Genomic DNA, 20,830 nt, shown 5'->3' with positions numbered 1-20,830 from the left:
TACTGGCACAATTATTAGGGGAGGTATTAGATGACGGTCTATTACAAAATTACTTAAAGCCCCTTTAGATTGTTTTAAAAAAACATCACGGTATCGCAATAGAGCACATACATGAATGAATGTGGTGTCATTTTCGTGTCTCAGTTAATTGCACCACTTAAATATTTTAATTCATACAATATGAAGACAAATATATTTAAAAAATACGCGTTAGACCCCTAAAAATGTTGATCTTAGTGATATTTGAATAGTAAAGGACAGAATATAACAAGCCAAAAACATCTAGTGGGTTTTCGTTGCTACTTTCCAAAATTGCTACAAAATTGAAACCAACCGATATTCAAAACTTAAAAATTATTTAAATAATGTTTTCAGTTTTTTCTGCATTACCTATAAATATTCTGTAAAGGGTGATAACATATACTTTTTTGGTGTGTTTCCGTATTTTGTTTATCAATTTTAGATATCCTGCCAGTGTCCATCGGTTAGTCTCCAGAGGCGCCTTGTGACTATTTCATAGGGGAGTTCAAAGTCTCACTTTACCGCTATAGTTGGACCTTATAATATACAATAATATAATACACTATAATTAATATTAAACTTAGGAAAAGGTTATTTTCCGAGGAATCCGTTACACGATTAAGAAGTTGTGACCCAGCGAGGCAAGACCCATACATTGTATAGAAAGTGTACAGCGGCCGGGCACTTTATCATATATTTTATGTATGGGATCTACACGGCATTTGGCTAATGTCCCCTCGCCACTCGCCACCGGTCAGCGCACACTGCGGGCTCTCCTATTGTGATGTATACCGGGCACGAGCTAAAAGGGGCATGGGGTGGCATGTGAATGCAAAAAATCAATACCCGCCCCCGCTCTTCACCTTTTTGGGGCGCGCGCGAGATGACCGTTCGACGGCGACGACGACGGTCGGCATATATAATAACAATACTACTTCGGCTACTACTACTACTAATAATAATAATAATGATAATGATAATATATGGAGCACCTATATACGACATCAGCTGTTGAAACGACCCAGTCGTGCCTCCCCTGCGCGGGCCAACAGCCAACACATTTGCGGGGGAGGTGGCAATATATAACATAATAAAAAAAAAATATTTATATATTGTATTGCTTATATAACGACTCGTATTTATTGCTCGCTTATATTATTGTATTATACACAATAAATATCGGGCGCTGTCGCTGCCTTGGGCCGCTTCTGTGCACAGCCCCGTGTATTACCATAGTGTGAAATGACCATTGTATGCGCCGCAATTAGAATCGTAAAGAACCCTCGATGACCGCCGTCGGGTTGGCGCTGACGCAAGAGAGGGTCACGATCCCGGCGATTGTTGTACACACTGTATATAATATTATATACACACTGTGGCCGAAACAAATTTCGTAGTGCCGAAACGCGTTTAAGTGTATTATATTATTATATATCTATTTTTCTAAAGGACACGGAATTGGCCCCGCCGCGCGCGCAAACCCCACGTGGCTCCAAGTTAGCGCGGTTTGTATAATGATGTGAAAAAACGGTTTTTTTTTTTTAAAGAAATTCTACCACAAAACTATTTGAATGCGTTAATACGCATAACATTACATTGTTTTACATGTTGAGATAATATTTCTTGTAAGCAACTATCAAATTTATAATATTTTGTTCGAAACGTTTGTGCGTTCAAAGGCCATTGGGTTACATTAAATTATATTTACATGAACTACAATACATTTGACTACATTAATTAAATATTGAAAAGCGAAAAATTGTGTAAAAAACAGTACGTTTTTATAAATAACTGCTTAATTCGGTTTGGGTTATAAAATTAATAAGCTTGTTGATGATGTTGTTGTTGTTGTTAATGGCTTCGGGTTGAGGGTTTCTGACAGATCCTTTGACAGTTTTATTGTTACAAATTATCTTTTTTTATTTATATATCGTTGTTTGTAGTAGTATTGTTTTTGACGAGTTCCTTTTTAAATGATTTCATCGAGGATGTTTGAGACGGTGTGTTTAAATCAATATAGGCGTATACCTATAGAAATCGGATAATGCAGTATATCAATCCAAACTTATAGAAACACTGCGTTGCGCGCAATAACAGAACACGTACATTGTACATAGACATTTTAGATATTGGAGCTTTTATCCAGTGGCGCTTGTTGCTCCCGGCGGCGGTATGGGTTTGGCCGATTGTTTTTATGTGTTATATAGCGTCGTCGTAAGAGCCCCAAAGTAACCACACTGTATATATATATATAATATTAGTGCAACGCCGCAATATTAGTGCTCGATTTAGGCCTTACGGGGATTTGCCGCGGAGATTTCGGCAAAACCATTTTAGAGTTTTCAAACTGTATACAAAAGTCAAATAGTTCAATAGACAACCGTTGGCCGTTTACCGTTTTTACGGCTCGATTGGATTACCACGTGAAAACCCTCACGACACCGCTTGTACTTCAAATGTATATCTATGTTATAATATTATTATAAAAAAAAAAAAAACCTGAAAATGTTGTAGAATTGTTAATGTACATATTGTTAATTATTGAACATAACCAATAATGCACGTGACTTTTTTTTTTAAAAGTGTCGAATGATTGAGAATGCTATACTAATATCAAGGCGTGCAAGAGGAAGGGAGGGAGGGGGGTAAGTGCCCTAGGTGCGGGAAGTTACGGAGGGGAGGAAAAAAGCCGAATGGTCATTGCCAATTGCAACGATATTTGTCTTATGCGAGCTAGATAAATAAATGGGTGTATATTTTAATGCATTCGTGTTGGATTTAAAAAATGTTATCCACATGCTACCGACATGATTTTTTTCGAACTATTTTATTTACCTATTTTAAATAGTTTAAAAAATGATTTAAGAGGTTCAATACGGAGTCGTTTGTGAAAGTATGAAATAATAAAAAAAAAAAATTCATATTTTCTTGGAAGTGTATAAAATACCTTTTTTTTGGACCTTCTGGATTTTAATAAGACCTATTTTTTATGTTTTGTTTGTGGTCAGCGGCATAGTGGTGACTTAAGGTGTATTATATTTGAATAGGAATAATTGAAGAAATTAATGGGAAAATTAATTCTTCCTACGTATACAACGTGAGTTTGTTGTGTAAGGAGTTTAGATGTGGTTTTTACGATTGCGGCAGAAGCTAAACAAATATGAAAAGTATAAAAAGACAAGTTGCACACAATAAGACATAATATTATAAATTATTTATCACTATACTTAGTATAACAACTGGGTAGTATTAAACTGTAACGATAGATAATGTTATATTCAAATATTTCAACAGAGGGCTCGTTTTAACTGCAGTGCTCCCAGACGTAAAATTATTTAAGCGTTTGCCTAAACAAATATTACATAATAATGTTATAATTTATAGTATTTTGAAAACAGACAATGGCATTTTTGTTGCCAAACGTTTTAATAAAAAGCAGTTTCGCTTAGTAAAATGTCAATATACTGTTTTACACAGCAATTGTATCGTTTGTTTTCGGTATTTGAATAAATTTCAAAAAGAACCATAGTAATTAGTCATGAGTGAAATTGAACAAATAACCAAAGAGAATTGATGGTTAACAATAAGTAACACGTCGGACTTACCTACTTAGTAACACCGACTGACTTAGAAAGATTGTTTTATTTCTCGGTAGATACCTATTGAACAAAAAATAATTATATCTACACGCGGAGATTTTGCACACATTTCACAAGGTGGACTCGATGATAATTGTTTAAACTAGGTATAAAATATTATTAATGGCCTATAAACTCAATATAAAATGGTTTATATAGATTTGTAGAAAAATAAAAATGCGACATTTTATATTTTACTCATTGCCACTGTTTTAACTCGTAGTAAGAAAGATCTCTAGTAAATAAATTGTGTATCGATAATAAAAATTATTAAGTAATATTCTTGTTGTTATTTAAATTTTTATCAGTGATTTGCGATATAAATTTATTCATGTACTTCATCTAAGTCTGACTAACCATTTTGATTTTCAATAATTAATAATTTCAAGATTCAAGAAATTTAATAGTTTACCCTTCTTTTTTTTTATATAAATTAATTAGTTATTATGTTGGATTAACAATGTTTTATTTTAGCAATTAATTAATAGACAAATATTTAATATATTTTGTCTCCAAAAATGTCAATTCATACATATGTTGTGTATTATAACATATGTACAAAACGCTAGAGGGAAGTACACAGTTTCATGTTTTTCCTGCTGTAAAATTCGCAATAACTAATAACGCTGTAAAACGTGTGGGTAGTTATAATTTTGAAAAACAACAGACTTGACGATATTCCGGTGGAAGAGTGTGTGTATGAGGAATAAGGTGAAAAAGTACTCGGCAAAGAGGCAATGGGATTTTGAAAACGAGGCGTGTCCGTCGGGCGAGGAAAAAATATAAAAAGTAAATATGGAAAAAGGCGTAAAAAAAAAATAAGAAGGTAGAACTTGGAACGTGGGGGACAAAAGTGGTTCAAATCGCATACACGGACACACGCATATTATTTGCCTGGACAGAGTTTTAAGGGATGTGCGGGGCCAAGGCAAACCGTCGTGTACAGATGCCAGCGGACGACGGTCGGCGCGCACAAGCCAAGCGCGCACACTCGCGGTGGCCGCGTTCCGATTGGTGCCGCCGCCGTCATGCCCCCTCGGACGGATCTCGTGGCCGGCCCCACCAGATTCTGTTGTACCTGTATGTGTATGTGCGCGAGTCCCCCCTCCTCCGCGGTAAGCGGGCGACAACGCTGGCGGTGGTGGAAGCGGCGGCGGCCACCGCGGACTGAATGAGACACTGCCGCGCGCCGCCTTCATATAGTCATACGCACCGGTTAATCGTACACGGTCGTTCCGCGTGCGGTCATCGTCCGTGTTTGGATTTAATTTTTTTTTACGACTACGAAAACATATTATTCATCAAAACTATTATAATATTACATACGTTATTGGTATTGAAAATTGTTTTATTATTATTATTAAATTTTTTTAATCGGTTCATAACACCGTCGTTGCCGCTGCCGTCGCCCAACGTGTTCGTATACGTGCGTATCAAATTTTTACTGATTGCGTTAGTGCCGACCGCGAAGATAACGACCGTTGAACATTTTAGTACTGTTTTTATTTTATCGCCGTGTTCGCACTTTTTTCTACGCTGGAGGGCTTACCCGTGGTGGCGGGCGGAGAAGGGCTCAGGTTGGCCGCGGCCACCGGCGCCCAGTACCGCCGGGCCGTCGACGACGACCCCAAACTTCACCACAAGTTCCATCCGGCCGGCTACGAGTTCTACCGGAATTTGCACAAGTTCCACAACCTGAATAACAACAACAATCATAGCAGCAAAAACAACAACAACAACGACTCTCCGCCCTCGGACAAGGCTGCGGTGGCCGCTGCGGCCGCGGCTGCCATGCTCCTGCAACAGCACCGGATCGGTGGACTGCTTGGCCGGCGTCCGTCGTCATGCGACGCGTCTGTGGCCGCGGCGGCCGCTGCCGCCGCCGATCTGCAACCGCTCGATCTTAGCTCGTTGTCCGTGCCTAAGTACAACGGCGGCCGCTCGCATCCGTACTTCTCCCCGAGCCCTCACCGAAGTGGCCATCACCAACCAGCCACCAAGTCTGTGTCTTCGTCGTCGTCTCCGCCGCTCCGGCTACAGCCCACTGGTGCCGTCCTTGCGGCAGTTGGCGGTTCGTCGTCCGAAGACGATGAAGACGACGAAGACGACGACAGTTTGGACAGGAGAAGCGGACACGATTCGCCATCGCTTCCTCACAACGTTCCAAACGATTTAGGTGAGTACACGTTAAACTTCGCCGCACAGTTTCTTTAGCCACTTCTGGCTCGTGTCATCTATCTGGTCGAGACTGTCAATTCGCTTGTATAAAAACACCGGGTTGGACAATAATATACTGTAATGATAGTGAATACATGAAGGGGTGAGCGGATAAAGGTATCAAGTGACATTTTTTGTAAAAAAGATTTTAACGAATAAAAGAAAGTTTTGAGATATATTACACGTGAATCACTATTTTCGGAAATTCACAGTTGACGGTGTTATCAAAATATTATTATTACTTTGTAAATAGATAAAGTATTGCCTCCTGAAAGTTTTTCAAATTGTCAGTTAACACCTTTATCCGCTCATCCCTTCGATTAATAGTCGAGTGATTTTCTGATAACAGGATCGGGCATTTGATATTTATAAGCATCCAACTGTCTGCGAAGGCATGCCTTTGTCCCGCGTGTTGGTCATCCTATCGCTCGTGGGATAGGATACAGGTGCCTACCGTGAGAGAACCGAATGCAAATTGCAGTGAGCTAACAACGGGCCCTCCGGTAATTAGCGTAATGACCGTGTGCAATTAGTCACCACCGCACTGCTGCGGTGTGTCTCAATTAGTCCTCGACCCGCAGGTAGGATGGTTTTCTCATGGTGTACTATTAGGATCTAATTGTGTTTCCGGTGATCGATTAAAATGTCAAGAAAATCGTTTTATTTCTAAAAACTAAAACTTATGTCAATAATGTCTGGAGTAATTAATCGCCTTGAAATGCCTTGGAAATTATAAAACAATAATGTCTGTGCAAGGACGTTGTCGGTTGGATATTATTATCATTATCATATTTTACGGTCTGACTGAATATTATTATGATCATGTGTTTTTGTACTGGACGGTTTTTTATTACGATTCTCAAAAACTTATCGCCCAAACACCTTTCAATGCCGACGATATTGTTGTTTAGTTTCAAATGCTAGTACTGTCTTTTTTATTTAGACACACATGTATGTATACATATAAATTATTTATATTTTTTTAAACAAAATTCGACTTCCATATTATTATTAGATTGTTTATCGAAGGACGGGAATTTTCAATAAAATATAATGATAATATAAATAAATAATAATAACTGCTATAATATTGTAACCGTTGCGTCGGGTACACCACTGTGTCTTTTGTGATATTATAAACTAATAAAAATATGGAGGAAAAAAAATATGCGGTTAGGATTTCTATTTTTAATGGCAACCGCGGGTTTTAAATGTCGTTAATGTCAAACGACGCGGTTATAGTAAGATAAGAAATTAGAATATTCAAAAACCACACGTGCGCTGGGAAATTCATGGGTTGGTACAATATAATTTATGAACAGACAAATGTCATGAAAGCGCCCGCACCGAGTTAGCGTTTGGCATAATATAGTGTACAGAACAATAATATTGTACAACTAAACGCAATTCTTAACCTACTACTATTCTTAGCGAACTCGCCAACATGATTTAAACGATTTGTATTCGACCCGGCTTTAGACAGTCGTTGATCATTTTTTATAAACGAATTTATAACAGTCAAAATCGACTTGTCTTTCGAAGGACTCGGGTAATCCCATCACAGCTATTGGTTCAGACAATACTTTCAGCATTGTTAGCACTGTATATCGGTTAGGTTTATTGTGAAAATCTCATAATTAGTTACACGAAAAGCGCTACATAATTAACCATGTAATTGTCGACTTGACTGCTGATGGTTAAAAAATAAAACTACCAATTGCGATTATAAACAATTACCGCGAGGATGTCAGTGGATTTAACATAATATTTAAATTGTTTTTTTTATCTAGGATCAAGATGAGCGCGTACGATTGTGGGCAATAATTATTTTTTTTTTTTTAGGTTATTTTCGACATTTAATTTTTAATTAACCAACTGTATGCACGTCGGTTGTGTGTGTATAAAATGCATGTAATGCGTCGCATGGCCTTATCGAAGATACGTTGATGTATACCTAATTATTATTGCAATTACCCGTACGAACAATGAGAGTTAAGACATTATTTCCATAGTATTTTAGTTGTTTATTATAGTTCACAATAAAATAATTATGTATAGTTAATAACTCGAGTGCAGCTAAATTCAGGTAAAACCTTTTTTCGCTAGTTTGCATTCGCTGTGTTAATTATTTGAATACCTAGTCTATTTATTAATTAAATATTAAACTAATATATTACATTTAATTTAGTCTGTATACGAAATTACGTTATTGTTTTAATCCTCAAAATTAGCACGTGAATATTTTTATGAAATCAAATCGCGGTTAATTAAATTATAATGAATAAAATAACAATTTTTTTTATGTGCGAAACGTGATTCAATGGAATATTGAAATATTATTTAAATTTTTGTTCTATTTGTGGAAATGTAAATGCGGCAGAAAGAATTTGCCATTAACGCGATCGTACCGCAATTACTATACCTACACGGGGTACCTTACCTAATTATTTTAAAATTAAAATATTATTATAATTTTTCGAGTTATGCTAAGCTCCGCTCGGCTCACTTATTCCACACTGTTTTATGGCTGACATGCGCTTGTGCGCGAGTTAATTGAAAATTCACAATTAAACGTGCGTGCAGTCCATTATTATCGTTAGGTATCATTATAATGATACACATTTGTTTCGTAATTTCTTTTTTATTTTATTTTAATTTCTACTATTATTATCCAGTTTGTACGCGTTGTTTATTTTTCGTGAAAACCTGTGTACATTTTTGAGGGCCTTCGTCTATTTTTAATTTATTTTAATATTAATTCAATGCGGTTTGGCTGGACCGTCGCGTGAGTTGTCTCGGTCTAGATTTTGATGGAGTTACATTTATTTTTTGTTTTTTTCATTACGTTTCTTTTCTACACGGCGTGTAAACGTTTACCGTGGCCGACGTTGTTGTTTTTTTTTTTTTTTTAGTCACGGTATTTAAACAGTTTTTTTTTTTTTAAAGCGTGCCATTAAATACAAAATAAAGGGTTCTCGCGAAGAAGAAAAAAGAGGTAACCCGTTAAGGTGGTGGTTACACCCGGAAGGGACGACCGGGATGCCTCGTGTGTATTTATGCGGCAAGTATACCACACACAACAACACCCGCCCGCCATTACCACCCCGTGGGTCCTCTGTCGACATTGTGCTAGTAGTGGAGTACAGTAAACGGGTTGGGCACGAGGGCTACTCTGTGTTAAAAGGGGCACACTTCCGCGTGACTATATACAGCCGACCCCGACATCACTATTACACGGACTGGGGGGGTGTTTTTTTTTTTTGGTGCCTGACGGGGTGAGCGCGAGCCAGGGCTAAGCGCGTTTTTATTTACAATTAACCGGCGGCGACTTCTCTCTTTCACCCGTCCGCTGCTGCTGCCGTGTGTGTCCCGTGCCCGGTCGACGGCAGATGGTATCTTCAACAGCAGCAGTCAATAGACGTGGAAATAAAAATAATATACCGTAAGCGTGGTGTACCTATAGTGACAATTATAAAAGCCAGCGCATGACGTGTGGCGGCGGAGGCTCGGTACCGTATAATGTGTTTTAACGACGGGGAAACAACCCCTAATTGGTAAAAAAAAAAATGGTCAGCAATTTCTCATGACTATGGCCGTCAATGAGTAGAGTTTATGGTGTACACGAGGTGAAAAACTGGCAATATTCTGCCAGTCCGTACATCAGCCGTTCGTACTAAACAGCCATCCGAGACTGGTTACACGAATAATTGTGTTTTATCGTGCAAAACTCGCCACTAAGCTGGATTAAACGCTTATGTAGAGACTAAATTATATTACAAAAGGATAAAATTGCAATTTGGTTTGCATTAGAATAAATGAGAATACCTACATAACTTAATTGATTAATACATTGATTTCTATGAATCAAAATCATTCGACTACAATTTGTAATTTGCAATTATAATAACATTTGTTTCCAATTTTACGCTATCTCTCTGGCAACTGTTTCTGTACACACGTCGTCTCCGGTCGGTTGTAACCAACGTCTTGGACGTGCTATGATAATTAGCCGGCCGACTTTAATGCGTTTAATTAACATTTTTACTATAGACGGTGTACCTGTACGGGTACAAATTAAATTTTACCAGGTAGATATTGCTATTATGATAAGTGTTTAGTGCGGACCAAGAGCCTTGGCGCCACTTTTAATGTGGTAATCTGTGCGATGCGCATTGTTGATTATAGTAGTGAAATTAAATAAAAAAAACCGATGTTTTTTATTGCTCGGAAAAGATTTAAATGCGTGTACGCACACATACACTCGCACTCGTTTACGGTTTTGCATTCTTTATCATTCTCGACCGTGTGTATGTGTATATATAATCAGTGAAAAACAAAAGACACGGCGCAGGCAGCAGATAACCTCCACGAGAGGCGCCGTTTGAGTTTGACGTTTAAGTAGTTATTATTTATTATGCAAATAACACGTAAGATAGTGCACATCACCTGACCTAGTGCTACCGAGTACAGGACGTTGATTACTTATCCCTGCCTCCTTATTACAACTACTACTATATTATTATTGCTAATGATTTTTAGGCGCGTTATCGACACCGGCGATCTTCAAGGCTTTTCCGTTTTGTTGCATAACGAGACTAGAATCTGGCAAATCGCACAAAAAAAATAATATAATATAATATATGCGTGTACTAGTAAACATTTTTGAATCGCTCGAGTTTCCGGAATTAACCGGCGACGGTTCGCACGTGAATTAACACTGTATATAGGTATATATAATATAAAATATGATTCCGCACCGTTACCATCATCATCATTATCATCATCATCAACTGTTACCGTGTATATTCGTATTATAATAATATGTAGAAATAAAGACTTATAGCGCACGGTAATTATAACACTAAGTGTACAACGCGCTTACGGATTATATTGTAATTATTATATGTATATAAATATAACATAGGTACACCTGGCGGCCGTCCTTGGTGCGGATGAGGCGGTGGGGGGAGGGGTACTTCTGTTCTACACGGATTTATGAATAACGATTGTAATTTTATCTTATATATATATATATATATATATGTATGTATAAAACATAATATATCTAATGACTTGCGCGCGCGTTTATTATCGTGTGTATTATTCATCATCATCCTGTACGACTCCAAAGGAGAAAAAACCTTAAGTAGTGTAATACCGCGTTGTGGTGCGTACGAGACACGCATTAGGACGAGCGCGAGGATTCCTTAGAAGAATTACCATATAATATTAGGTACCTACGTTGCGGTGTGTATCCCGGTTTTATGTTAATACCGGCCAACACCAAATTGGTTTTTAATTGAGCCCCTCTCTTCTGTCTCGTAAGCATAAGTACGTCGTTCATGTACATAAAGTGCAATTATAAGTGCATTATCTCACGCTCCCCGGTGAACCCACATCGGGCCCGTCGCCGAGTGCCAATAAAAACCTTTAAAATCGGTGGCGCCTCTCCGAAGATCTCCGGAAAAGATTATGTACATATAAACGCTAGCATGTATGATATGATATATATATATATATGTATATAAAATATTTGACGATCGCGCGGTGACATCCCCGTGTGTACTGACCTCGGGGTGGTTTTTTTTCTTTCAATGTCATTAAATATTTTTTATATCATACTACCACCTGTTGCGTTTGTATTGACTGCGGTCGCGCTGTCGTCGAGATTGGCCTTAACGCGGCCGAAAGGGGGAGAGAAAATGTAAATTTAACGCTACAAAAAGACGTGGTAACACCTCGGCCGAGCATAGTTGGCCAACAGAAAAACTCAGCTACACTGTTTACTTGGATTATTGCCAACTCTGCGGCCGAGTGACCGGAGTTTCGGTATGGAGTCCGCTGAGTCGTCGCCATTATAGCGTTCACACGGCGTCCGTCCGTGTCCCCGGGGCGTTAAAGTCACTTTTCCGAAAAACCACTTGCGCCACAAATTGGATTGGGAAAATGTATATATATATATATATATGTATACTCTGGTATAAACTTAATGGGGGAACAGAGGCAGACTCCGCGGCCTAGGAGACATAGAGCCGGAGAGGAGACACAATATATACATACATGAGCGTAATGGTAATATTATGTGTGAATACTTTGTTACGAGAGGTGCCGGTTTTGATATTTTGAAAAGCCCAGAAGCTAAAACGTATTATTTCACCGTGTACTCTACGGTAATGACTCGGCACAATCCGCGACGTCAGCGGCGGCGGCGGTAGCTTAGAATTAGCTTCTCAGTCTTCTTCTCATTCTCCTTTCACATACACACACACACACACACACATATGTAAGGCCACCGTAGTTATCAATAATAATAATAATAATAATAATAATGAATACAACCGCGCGACTGGTTGTCGTCGCTGGTTGCAGAGAGCAGCAGCGGGTATATACGAGTTAGAGAAAAAGATGCATTAAGAATATATTATTATGATTATTATTATATTTGTCATCGATTGTGCCGGCGACTCGTGCAAGAATGCCGTCGATATCATACACATTATAATCCGTTTCGGGTAATTATTATTCTTTTGTTAGTAAAAACGCCCGAGTTCTTTATCGCCACGGATCGACGACCAATGGCCGGCGTGCGTGCGGTTTTTCATTTCGATTCCATTATTATTATTATTATTATCATCATCATTATTACTATTACTATTATATTTAGATTTCGATTCGTATTCAGATTGATGTCGCGCGACACAAAAGACATATATACGACGAGACGTGCCCGGCGAGTCTCCGGATTGCAGACCATATAATATTATTATTACTATTATTATTTAACGCTCAAATCTTTATAATATATTACATATTATTATTATATCCGTGTGTGCCGGCAGTCGAATGGTGAAAACGCCCAGTATTAATAGCGGCAAATCCACCTGCTCGTAGGGCTGAGACAAGTCGTCAATCACCGCCAGCCGCCGACCCGTTACCCAGTGCGGTTATCCCGGCGTTAAGTGTACCAGAGAGAAACGCTTTGTACGATCGTTTCGGGTAAAAAAAAATTACCAAACAAAGTCATTGGCGGCTCGTGTAGTATGTAAAAATATAATTGCCAATGTGTATTAGTATTCGTCGATTTTAATTGCCTCTTCAAGAAACAAGCAACTACCGCGTAATTCTTTTTGTATGCCGTCTTTGCGCGGTGTGAACAAGTGACCCGCGGCGGCGATGGCGTTTCAATTTGTCCAATTACCGGTGCGGTGAACATAAGGGATTAATCACACCGCGGCTGCCGCACCGGCCTCGTGTCTCTCTCTATTCGATATATTATACGCGTTGGCCGCGGTCATTTGTCAAAATAAGTAAAAAAAATCATATCTACATAATATACACTATGGAAAACCACACGTAGATAGGTTTACCGTACACTCATGCGAGGCAACATCGTCGGGATACAGCCCTCGAGGCGACGACCGGCACCTATAGGAATGTTTACGATGCCGACATGTAAATCGGTCCGCGGACGAGAAGATGTCTTCATTACACAAACATAGGACGGCGGCAATAACATACACAGTATAGATTATGCATGCCTGTATGCATATTATTATTATTTATACACAGAGTATAGAAGGAATCGATTGCGTTGTGTGTGTTATATCATGTAGGTGTCCGATGACAGCCGCTTTCAATCATATCTCATAAAACTGGTCTCTACTGGAAGATATCGGTGTATTATATATAGACTATCTTTTAGAGTTTCTGTCTCTCTCTCTCTCTACAGCGCGCCATTTCTGTGCAGCTAAAAAAAATAGCAAACATGTTACCGAATTGTATGTAAAGTATACACTTAAAGAAAAACAAATAACTCGCATACCTACCTACCACCTTCGGATCCGGACCGCATGCACGCTGAATAATTTTTTTACCGTGTTCCTTGAACCTGTGGTGACGCGACAAAAGGGGTAACCCGCGGGGACGCGCGGCGGAAAGCGAATTCGGATGTGTGCGTTTGACACACATAACGACCGCAAATAGAGACAATATGACCGCGGCCGCACTCGGCGGGATACCATACCTCTTGGAAATTTGTATTGTAGAAACAATAAAAGCGAGAAGCCTGTGTGAGTATGTGTGTGTATAAAGGAGAAACCGAGTCAAGGTCTCAGCCGATGGAATGCCTCGCGAAATTTCGGCTGTGCTCGTCCGGTAGCAGCTCTATGATATGACAATTATTATACATGATAAAAAAAAATATACATATATTATGTATAAAACTCACAATGGGCGCCAAAGAACGACAAGACCGAGAACGGCGGCGTTAGGAATTCATTAGCGGCCGATGCAAATAGAAGGGACGGTCTGTGTAACGCGACGGTCGAGGATATAAAATGGAACAAAAAAATCCTCAGTGTCCAGTTATAATTGTAAGTAAAAAAAAAAATTTTGAAAAAAACCCGACCGAGTCTTTTACCGCCGGTATACAATATACATAAATAATAATATTGTATAATATGAAAACGCGCTACCGTAATTATAATAGACGAAAATCGTATTTTAATTATAATAGTTGATAATAATAATAATAATAGCAGCGGCAACCGCGGTAGCTACACAGGTCTCTCTATCTCTCTGTCTCGCTCCCCGGAAGAAGAATGAAAAAAGTGTTTAGAAGAAGGCCATTAGTTATTCATGGCTGACACACACACAGACACACATCATATACACGGCGGCGACGGGGCTGAATCATGCGTTTTATTAAAAGAACCCGAATACAAGACGGAGCGGGCGCGGTGGAATATAAAAAAATGAAAATAAAAATCTTATTGCTTAACGACGAAATGTTACATTATTCGGTGAGCCTGCCGTAGTAGTGTATAGTAGCTGTGTAGTCTATGCGTATGCGTTCAAGACCCATTCTGTTTCTCATTAAAATATCATTAGACCCCGTGTATGCGCCTTTCGATTCTCCCCACCCCCTCTTCCGCCCCTCGTTATCCCGAACTTTACTCGGAAGCCGCTAATGACACTCACACGATTTTCTCCATACACGCACATATACACACGTGTAAGATTATTATTAATTCACCTTACACCATCCCACCCCCCCATCTCCTCCGCAAATCCATCTATCATTCTCATTCATAAATTATAACATACCTATAATATAATATTATAATGTATTATACAAATATGTGTATACGGTACCCCTTAATGCTATACCTATAGGAGCGCGTAAAAGTTCATCAAACGCCTTTCGGGCAGAGCGCGCCGGAATAATTAAAAACAAAAAATTAAAAAATGTTTCTATACAAAATTGTGTGTCGAATAATACACATTAAAACGACGAGGCTCGATGGTAAAAAAATATCCTACACCGTTTGACCGAGCGGATCTACACCGTACTTTCTTGTGTGCGCGCATAATGATTTCCTATTTCATGAATGGAATGTTATTCACTATGACGTCAACCCGATGTTTGATTCATCGCGGCCCCACATATTATTTTTCATTATTATCATACAATATTGTCGGCGTGAATACCGAATTACAGATGACTCCTCGTTACGAGTACCGAATGAGCTATAAAAAATGTATGCGAAATATGCATAATATGTATATGTACTATACAACCGTGTTTCAGAAACTATTGTTATGTAAGATTTATGTTTGCCACTGTCTTTTTGGGTGGGGGTATATTTAAAAATTATATCACGCTATTTCTATTTTACTAATGGCAGTTTTGTTTCTTTTTCCAGAAGCTTCTTCGGACCGACTGATGCAACATCACAAATACTACAACCGAGGAGACGGTGAGTTTTTCGTCCTATGCTTACACAGACACCGTGAACCTATATAGGGAATGGTGTTTTACCATAATTGTGTTATTCGTCTACACGTATATATTACAATGGTTTTTTTTTCGCCAACAAACATAATTATGTTCTTGGCGAGCAACGGCGGCGACCTTGGCATTTTTATTGCGCTGTACGTCGACGGTGTTATATGTATATAGGTGTATATTATTACGCTATAGTAGTTTTACGGCTATTAGGCCTCCGAAACTGCAGCACTTGGGTTTAAAAAAATAAAAGAGCCCTTGGGTGCAGAAAACCGGCGCCAACCACCTCCGCCCTCTCAATCCACCCCTCTCCTCTCCCCGTTACCGCCTACTTAACAACGGGCAGCTACCATACTACTACCTGTAAAACATTGGCCCAGGTTAGTTAGTCGGGTACGTTATTTTTCTTTTTATATATAAATTATATAAAATGTATAAAGCCGCGAGGACCGATGATCGCATAGGAAACGGTTTTTACTTAATACAAGTAAAAAATAAAACGAACAGGCTTAACTCGTGGGAAACCGGTGGCGGTGCTATTAATGAGAGTCTGTTGGAGGATAAAGTGTATAACAACCATACCATGGAAGTAGTATATAGCGAATGCGGAGTGAAGTGGATGTTCTTACAACAAGTGTATTGTTTTGCTGGCGCTGGTGTTTGCAGTCGTGCCGGACGCCCGCTTTTGTGTATTGGCAGGATAAAAATAAAAATTGATAACATACTCGAGCATTGTTATCATCATTTAGAAAGAGGGAAAAAAAATAGAAGAATTACAGGCTCATTATTGTTTTTTTACCAACTACCTCTACTATATACTTCAAGCGGTCGAGCGCCGGTGCGTGATGTCACTTTCACTGCTGCAGCCGTACAAACGCAGCGGGATCAGGATAATATTATATCAATAAAAGGGGTCCACTATATGTATATATATATATATGTGCCGTCCAATGGGTTTTATTTTTTTTTAATTTTACTATGACCTCCCAAATCGTACACACATAATAGTATAATATATTTTGTTTGGAACTAATTAGATTATCGTGACGGTCAAAGACAAATAACGTTATTAAAACCGAAACGACAGCGCACGAGTTCTGGAATGATTACCGGCGTCGGGTCCACCTGGTCGATTCGGTATGTCACGAACGGGGTTACTCTCTGTATATATATATATATATATATATACATGTATAATATTATATTAAATACGTTTATTATTTTAAATATATACCTACTCGTCCGCTCGACTTGTGTGTATTAACGAAACGGACCACGTCCGTCTTGTTGTGTCGTCGCAAGTAGTATTACACGCGGCGGTTGGGGTCAGCTGAAAAAACTCAAACAAAAAAAAAAAATCTAAGAAATTCCGTCCGCCGTATCGATGCTTGAAATCTTTTTATTTAAAGTGTAACAAGACGTACTATAACTACGACACGGTTTTAATCCAATTTCGGTATTCGCCGACAGACGAACGACCTATAAAATTTGTATTATAATTATTATAATATTGTAACTTAATAATAATAATAATAATTATGTATACCAGAGTATACTCGTTAATCATGATACGCAATTCGCAGAAGCGTGAATCTAATTTAAATTTAAATTAGTCCTTTTCACTTGTATATATATATATATATATATATATATATATATATTATATCAACGGATTTGTATTATTATTATTGTTATTAAGACCTTACACGATATTTTAAAATGATTTTAAATATATATATACATACAAATTAACATAATAATATAATGTACTTGTTGTGTAAGTGCAGCGCGCGATGCACTTCGATGTGGTATTTCGGCGGTGTAATTGTTTTTATAATTATTCATTTTTTCTGTTGTGCCGAATTCGGGGGAAATATTAACACTGTTACCCATCGGTTATGCAGATTTTGTACGCGGCGCGCTGGTGTGCAAAGAGCCGAACATGATATATAATTATTATTATATGAGTGTTTCACTCATAGCCGTTATGATAGGTGTAGGTATTACTTTTTTATACGGTGGAAAATTGAAAAAAAAAAAAGAATCGAGTAGCGGATAAAACGTCGGTTTGGAACAAAATACACGTGGCCGACACGGCGAGCATTGAAAATTATAATGTATAATAATATACGAGTAAACTGAAATATTTATATTCGTATTAATGATAATTATTAACAGGTGCTCGTGGTGTACATAAAAAACAGCGTTGGGTTACTGGACCGCAACGACGGAACTCGCGCTCACGGAAAAACCGTTCTAACTTGTAAAAATTCTTCTATAATATTCTCTTTCATATATACACACACACACACACACAGAAGGTTTTTTTTACCTTCCCCCCCCATCCTCCTCTTGTTCACCACTGTGGACCAATATAATTCCCATTCATGTATGCGCATTTTGTTGACAATTTCCTAGACGTTCTTGCACAGTCCGGTCACGTTTTTTACACACAACTGCATCAAAAACCCCTCGGCCAGTCTGTGTCGGGTCTTCTGTATGTAGCGTGTAGCACAGCTCCTACACGCCGTGGCCGGAGAGACGTAGGACGATCATTTTTATATATGTGTGTTTATATAAATTTATATATTATATTGAATACCAGTGGACAATTCGTACTGTAAACGTCGCGTATACGATAATAATATGTTGCTACTGGTACATACCATACCTTTTCGAAAATAACTCTTTGTATTATGTAGGTAATCATAATAATATTATGTGATGCACGTGCTTCTGCCCGGACCTCTTATCATCCCGCAGCGCGTTCAGAAGCTGAACATATTTATCTGTGACAATTTTCAAACATAAACGCATTGTTTATGTGGCTTAGAATTAGCACCTTGGCCACTTTTCCTAAGCTGTTTGTGTGTATTATAATAATGCCGAAACCGTGTACTCGCGCGTACACCATTGCATAGATTAAAATTAACTTAATAAAATGTGTCTACTTACATAGTATAACTACCGTTACTTTTTAATTTATTTCGCCGCTTAAAATGTACCTATACACGCGACGGTTCCCAAGTAATCTTCTGTTGCTAACAAGACAATACATGTCAATAACAACTATTGCCTATTATTCCGTACAGCTCTGTACGGTGTAAATTCACGTGTAGATCTCGTGTATGTATACATATTTCGGTTTGATGAAATCATTAAGCACCGGTCTGTGTTCGCGTGTTTCGTTAAGTCAACGTTTAAAATATTAGCGCCCACCTCGCCGCAGCGGCGGTTACCTCGATTAATATTTTATATTATTATTAATATATACCTATAATAATTTTTTTGACGATTTATATTTTACTGCCGCCGCCGTTGCCCTTTTGCGCAATCCCAAGAATTAAGGACGGTGAATTTCTCAAGCGCCGCCTCGGTACAACGAGTACCGCGACGGCAATCAATCGGTTTTTTTGAACTTGTATACAACATCATGTACCCGTACCGTTGGCAGCTTTCACCTGAGATATAGGAGCGACGCGACGCGCCGCTTGTATCAATCATAACGCACACTCCGACCGAGGCCCTGTAATCATAATAGTATATAACTAGAGTATAAATAAATAGCAGCGGTTGCAATTTCTATATTAGCTCCCGGACTAAACGGGCCCAAATAATAATAATATATCGGTTCGATTTCCTTTTTTGGCCGCACGTGACCTCAACCGCCGCCGCGCCGTTGCCCCCCCCCCCTTTCGTCCCGGCGGTTGTTTTTCTTTTGGCCGAATATTCATCAAAGTCCTTTTTTTCTTGAACACAATCTCTTCAAATCCATCACGGTCTCCAACTTTTCATTGCGCTCACCGCGTTATTTATTTATTTAGAGACTCTTCGGTTTGTGAGAAACGCCGCACACCGCGGTAGCCACAGTAGTCCGTCCGCTGAGCGACGGTACAAAAACAAATCTAAATTTTTTTTAAGGGGGGGGAGGGTTTTGCAAAACTGCCGACACGCGGTGCCAAGGTGTTATTGAAAACGTCATGTACACGCCATGTACTTAAATGTGAGTGGCGGCCCAGCCTATCCTGTTTCTATTTATGTACGAATTTAGGCAATTGCCGAATCACGGTGCTCGATGTCGAAGCGGTCACCTTGATGGGAAAATATAATAGTATAATATTAACTTACGATTCGTTAAATATATTTTTTTTTTATATTATAATAACTATTAAGCATTGACCGACTTTTATCGGGCGGATTAATTTTTAAATAATAATTCCTATACGCCATAGAATATACTATACCTACATAACATTATTGGACGTTAGAAAAATTATTATAACGTGTACACCATTTGTGCAATAACCGCGGCTAGGCTTCATTCATGTGTATATACGTATTATTATGGATCATTAAAACGTTTTGAATATAATATTTAAAACTAAATTAACATCTTCAAAAAAAAAAAAACGTGTTTATCGACGCGAAAAGCTTAATAGGTTTTTTTTTCATACATAACTTCTCTGTACAAATAATTCTGTTTCTGCAGCTCTGATTTCCTCCTGTGTGTACTATATGCTATGTTCAAATGTCGCGGCTCATTAAGCGCACGAGAGCCGATTTCTTAATCGGTCGGTAGTTGCAACACAAAAATATCTCATACTGGCTGGCGCAGTTGTAATGCGTTTTAAATAATGACAATAAAGTAAAAGTACTTACGAGTATACATTATAGTTTTATTATTTTTCACAAATGTATTATATTTACTTATTTAAGAAAATCCGTTGAGATCGTTAATAGGTAAAGATGTACCTATTTATAATGGTGTTGACCCTTTAACGGGGGGTTTTTTTTTTTTGTTTTAACTACCACCGATGTCGTTTCCTGCGCGCCATATCGTATTCCCTTTGGCGGTGGCGGCTTCAACCTTCGACATAATAATAATTTTTATATAGATATTATTATACCCTACAGGGTAGTAATCCTATTAATTTTTTTCTTCCTTTTTTTTTTTTAATTGAATTTTTAAATCCTTCACCCCCCGGTCGCCGGATACAAATGAGCTTATGAAAACCCTAGAATACAAAAATAATATTAATATCGCATACACCCTCGCGTCTGACGTATTCATTCGCGCCAATCATAAATACTGACGTGCATTATACCTATCCGGGGCCCAGCACCTCTTCTATATTATAATGTATAATATAAGACATACACCTCTATC

At 38.4% G+C, this 20,830-nt stretch overlaps 1 protein-coding gene across 1 annotated transcript in view; it reads left to right on the top strand.

Annotated features, from left to right (window-relative positions):
- The first annotated feature begins 4,871 nt into the window (after positions 1–4,871).
- LOC126845589 (POU domain protein 2-like) overlaps positions 4,872–20,830 on the top strand; it is a 39,556-nt gene continuing 23,597 nt past the window's right edge. The window contains exons 1-2 of the mRNA XM_050584315.1: positions 4,872–5,835; positions 15,581–15,634. Of these exons, the coding sequence (XP_050440272.1) occupies positions 5,451–5,835; positions 15,581–15,634 (439 nt within the window). The 5' untranslated portion in view covers positions 4,872–5,450. The remainder of the gene's footprint in view (positions 5,836–15,580; positions 15,635–20,830) is intronic.

Source organism: Adelges cooleyi, unplaced genomic scaffold (assembly GCF_023614345.1).
Source record: "Adelges cooleyi isolate 19-005CV unplaced genomic scaffold, UGA_ACOO_1.1 ACOO_flye_CR_arks_rails_tigmint_CR_PRNA_8, whole genome shotgun sequence".
Lineage (NCBI taxonomy): Eukaryota > Metazoa > Arthropoda > Insecta > Hemiptera > Adelgidae > Adelges > Adelges cooleyi.
This window is presented reverse-complemented; position numbering and strand designations above follow the sequence as displayed.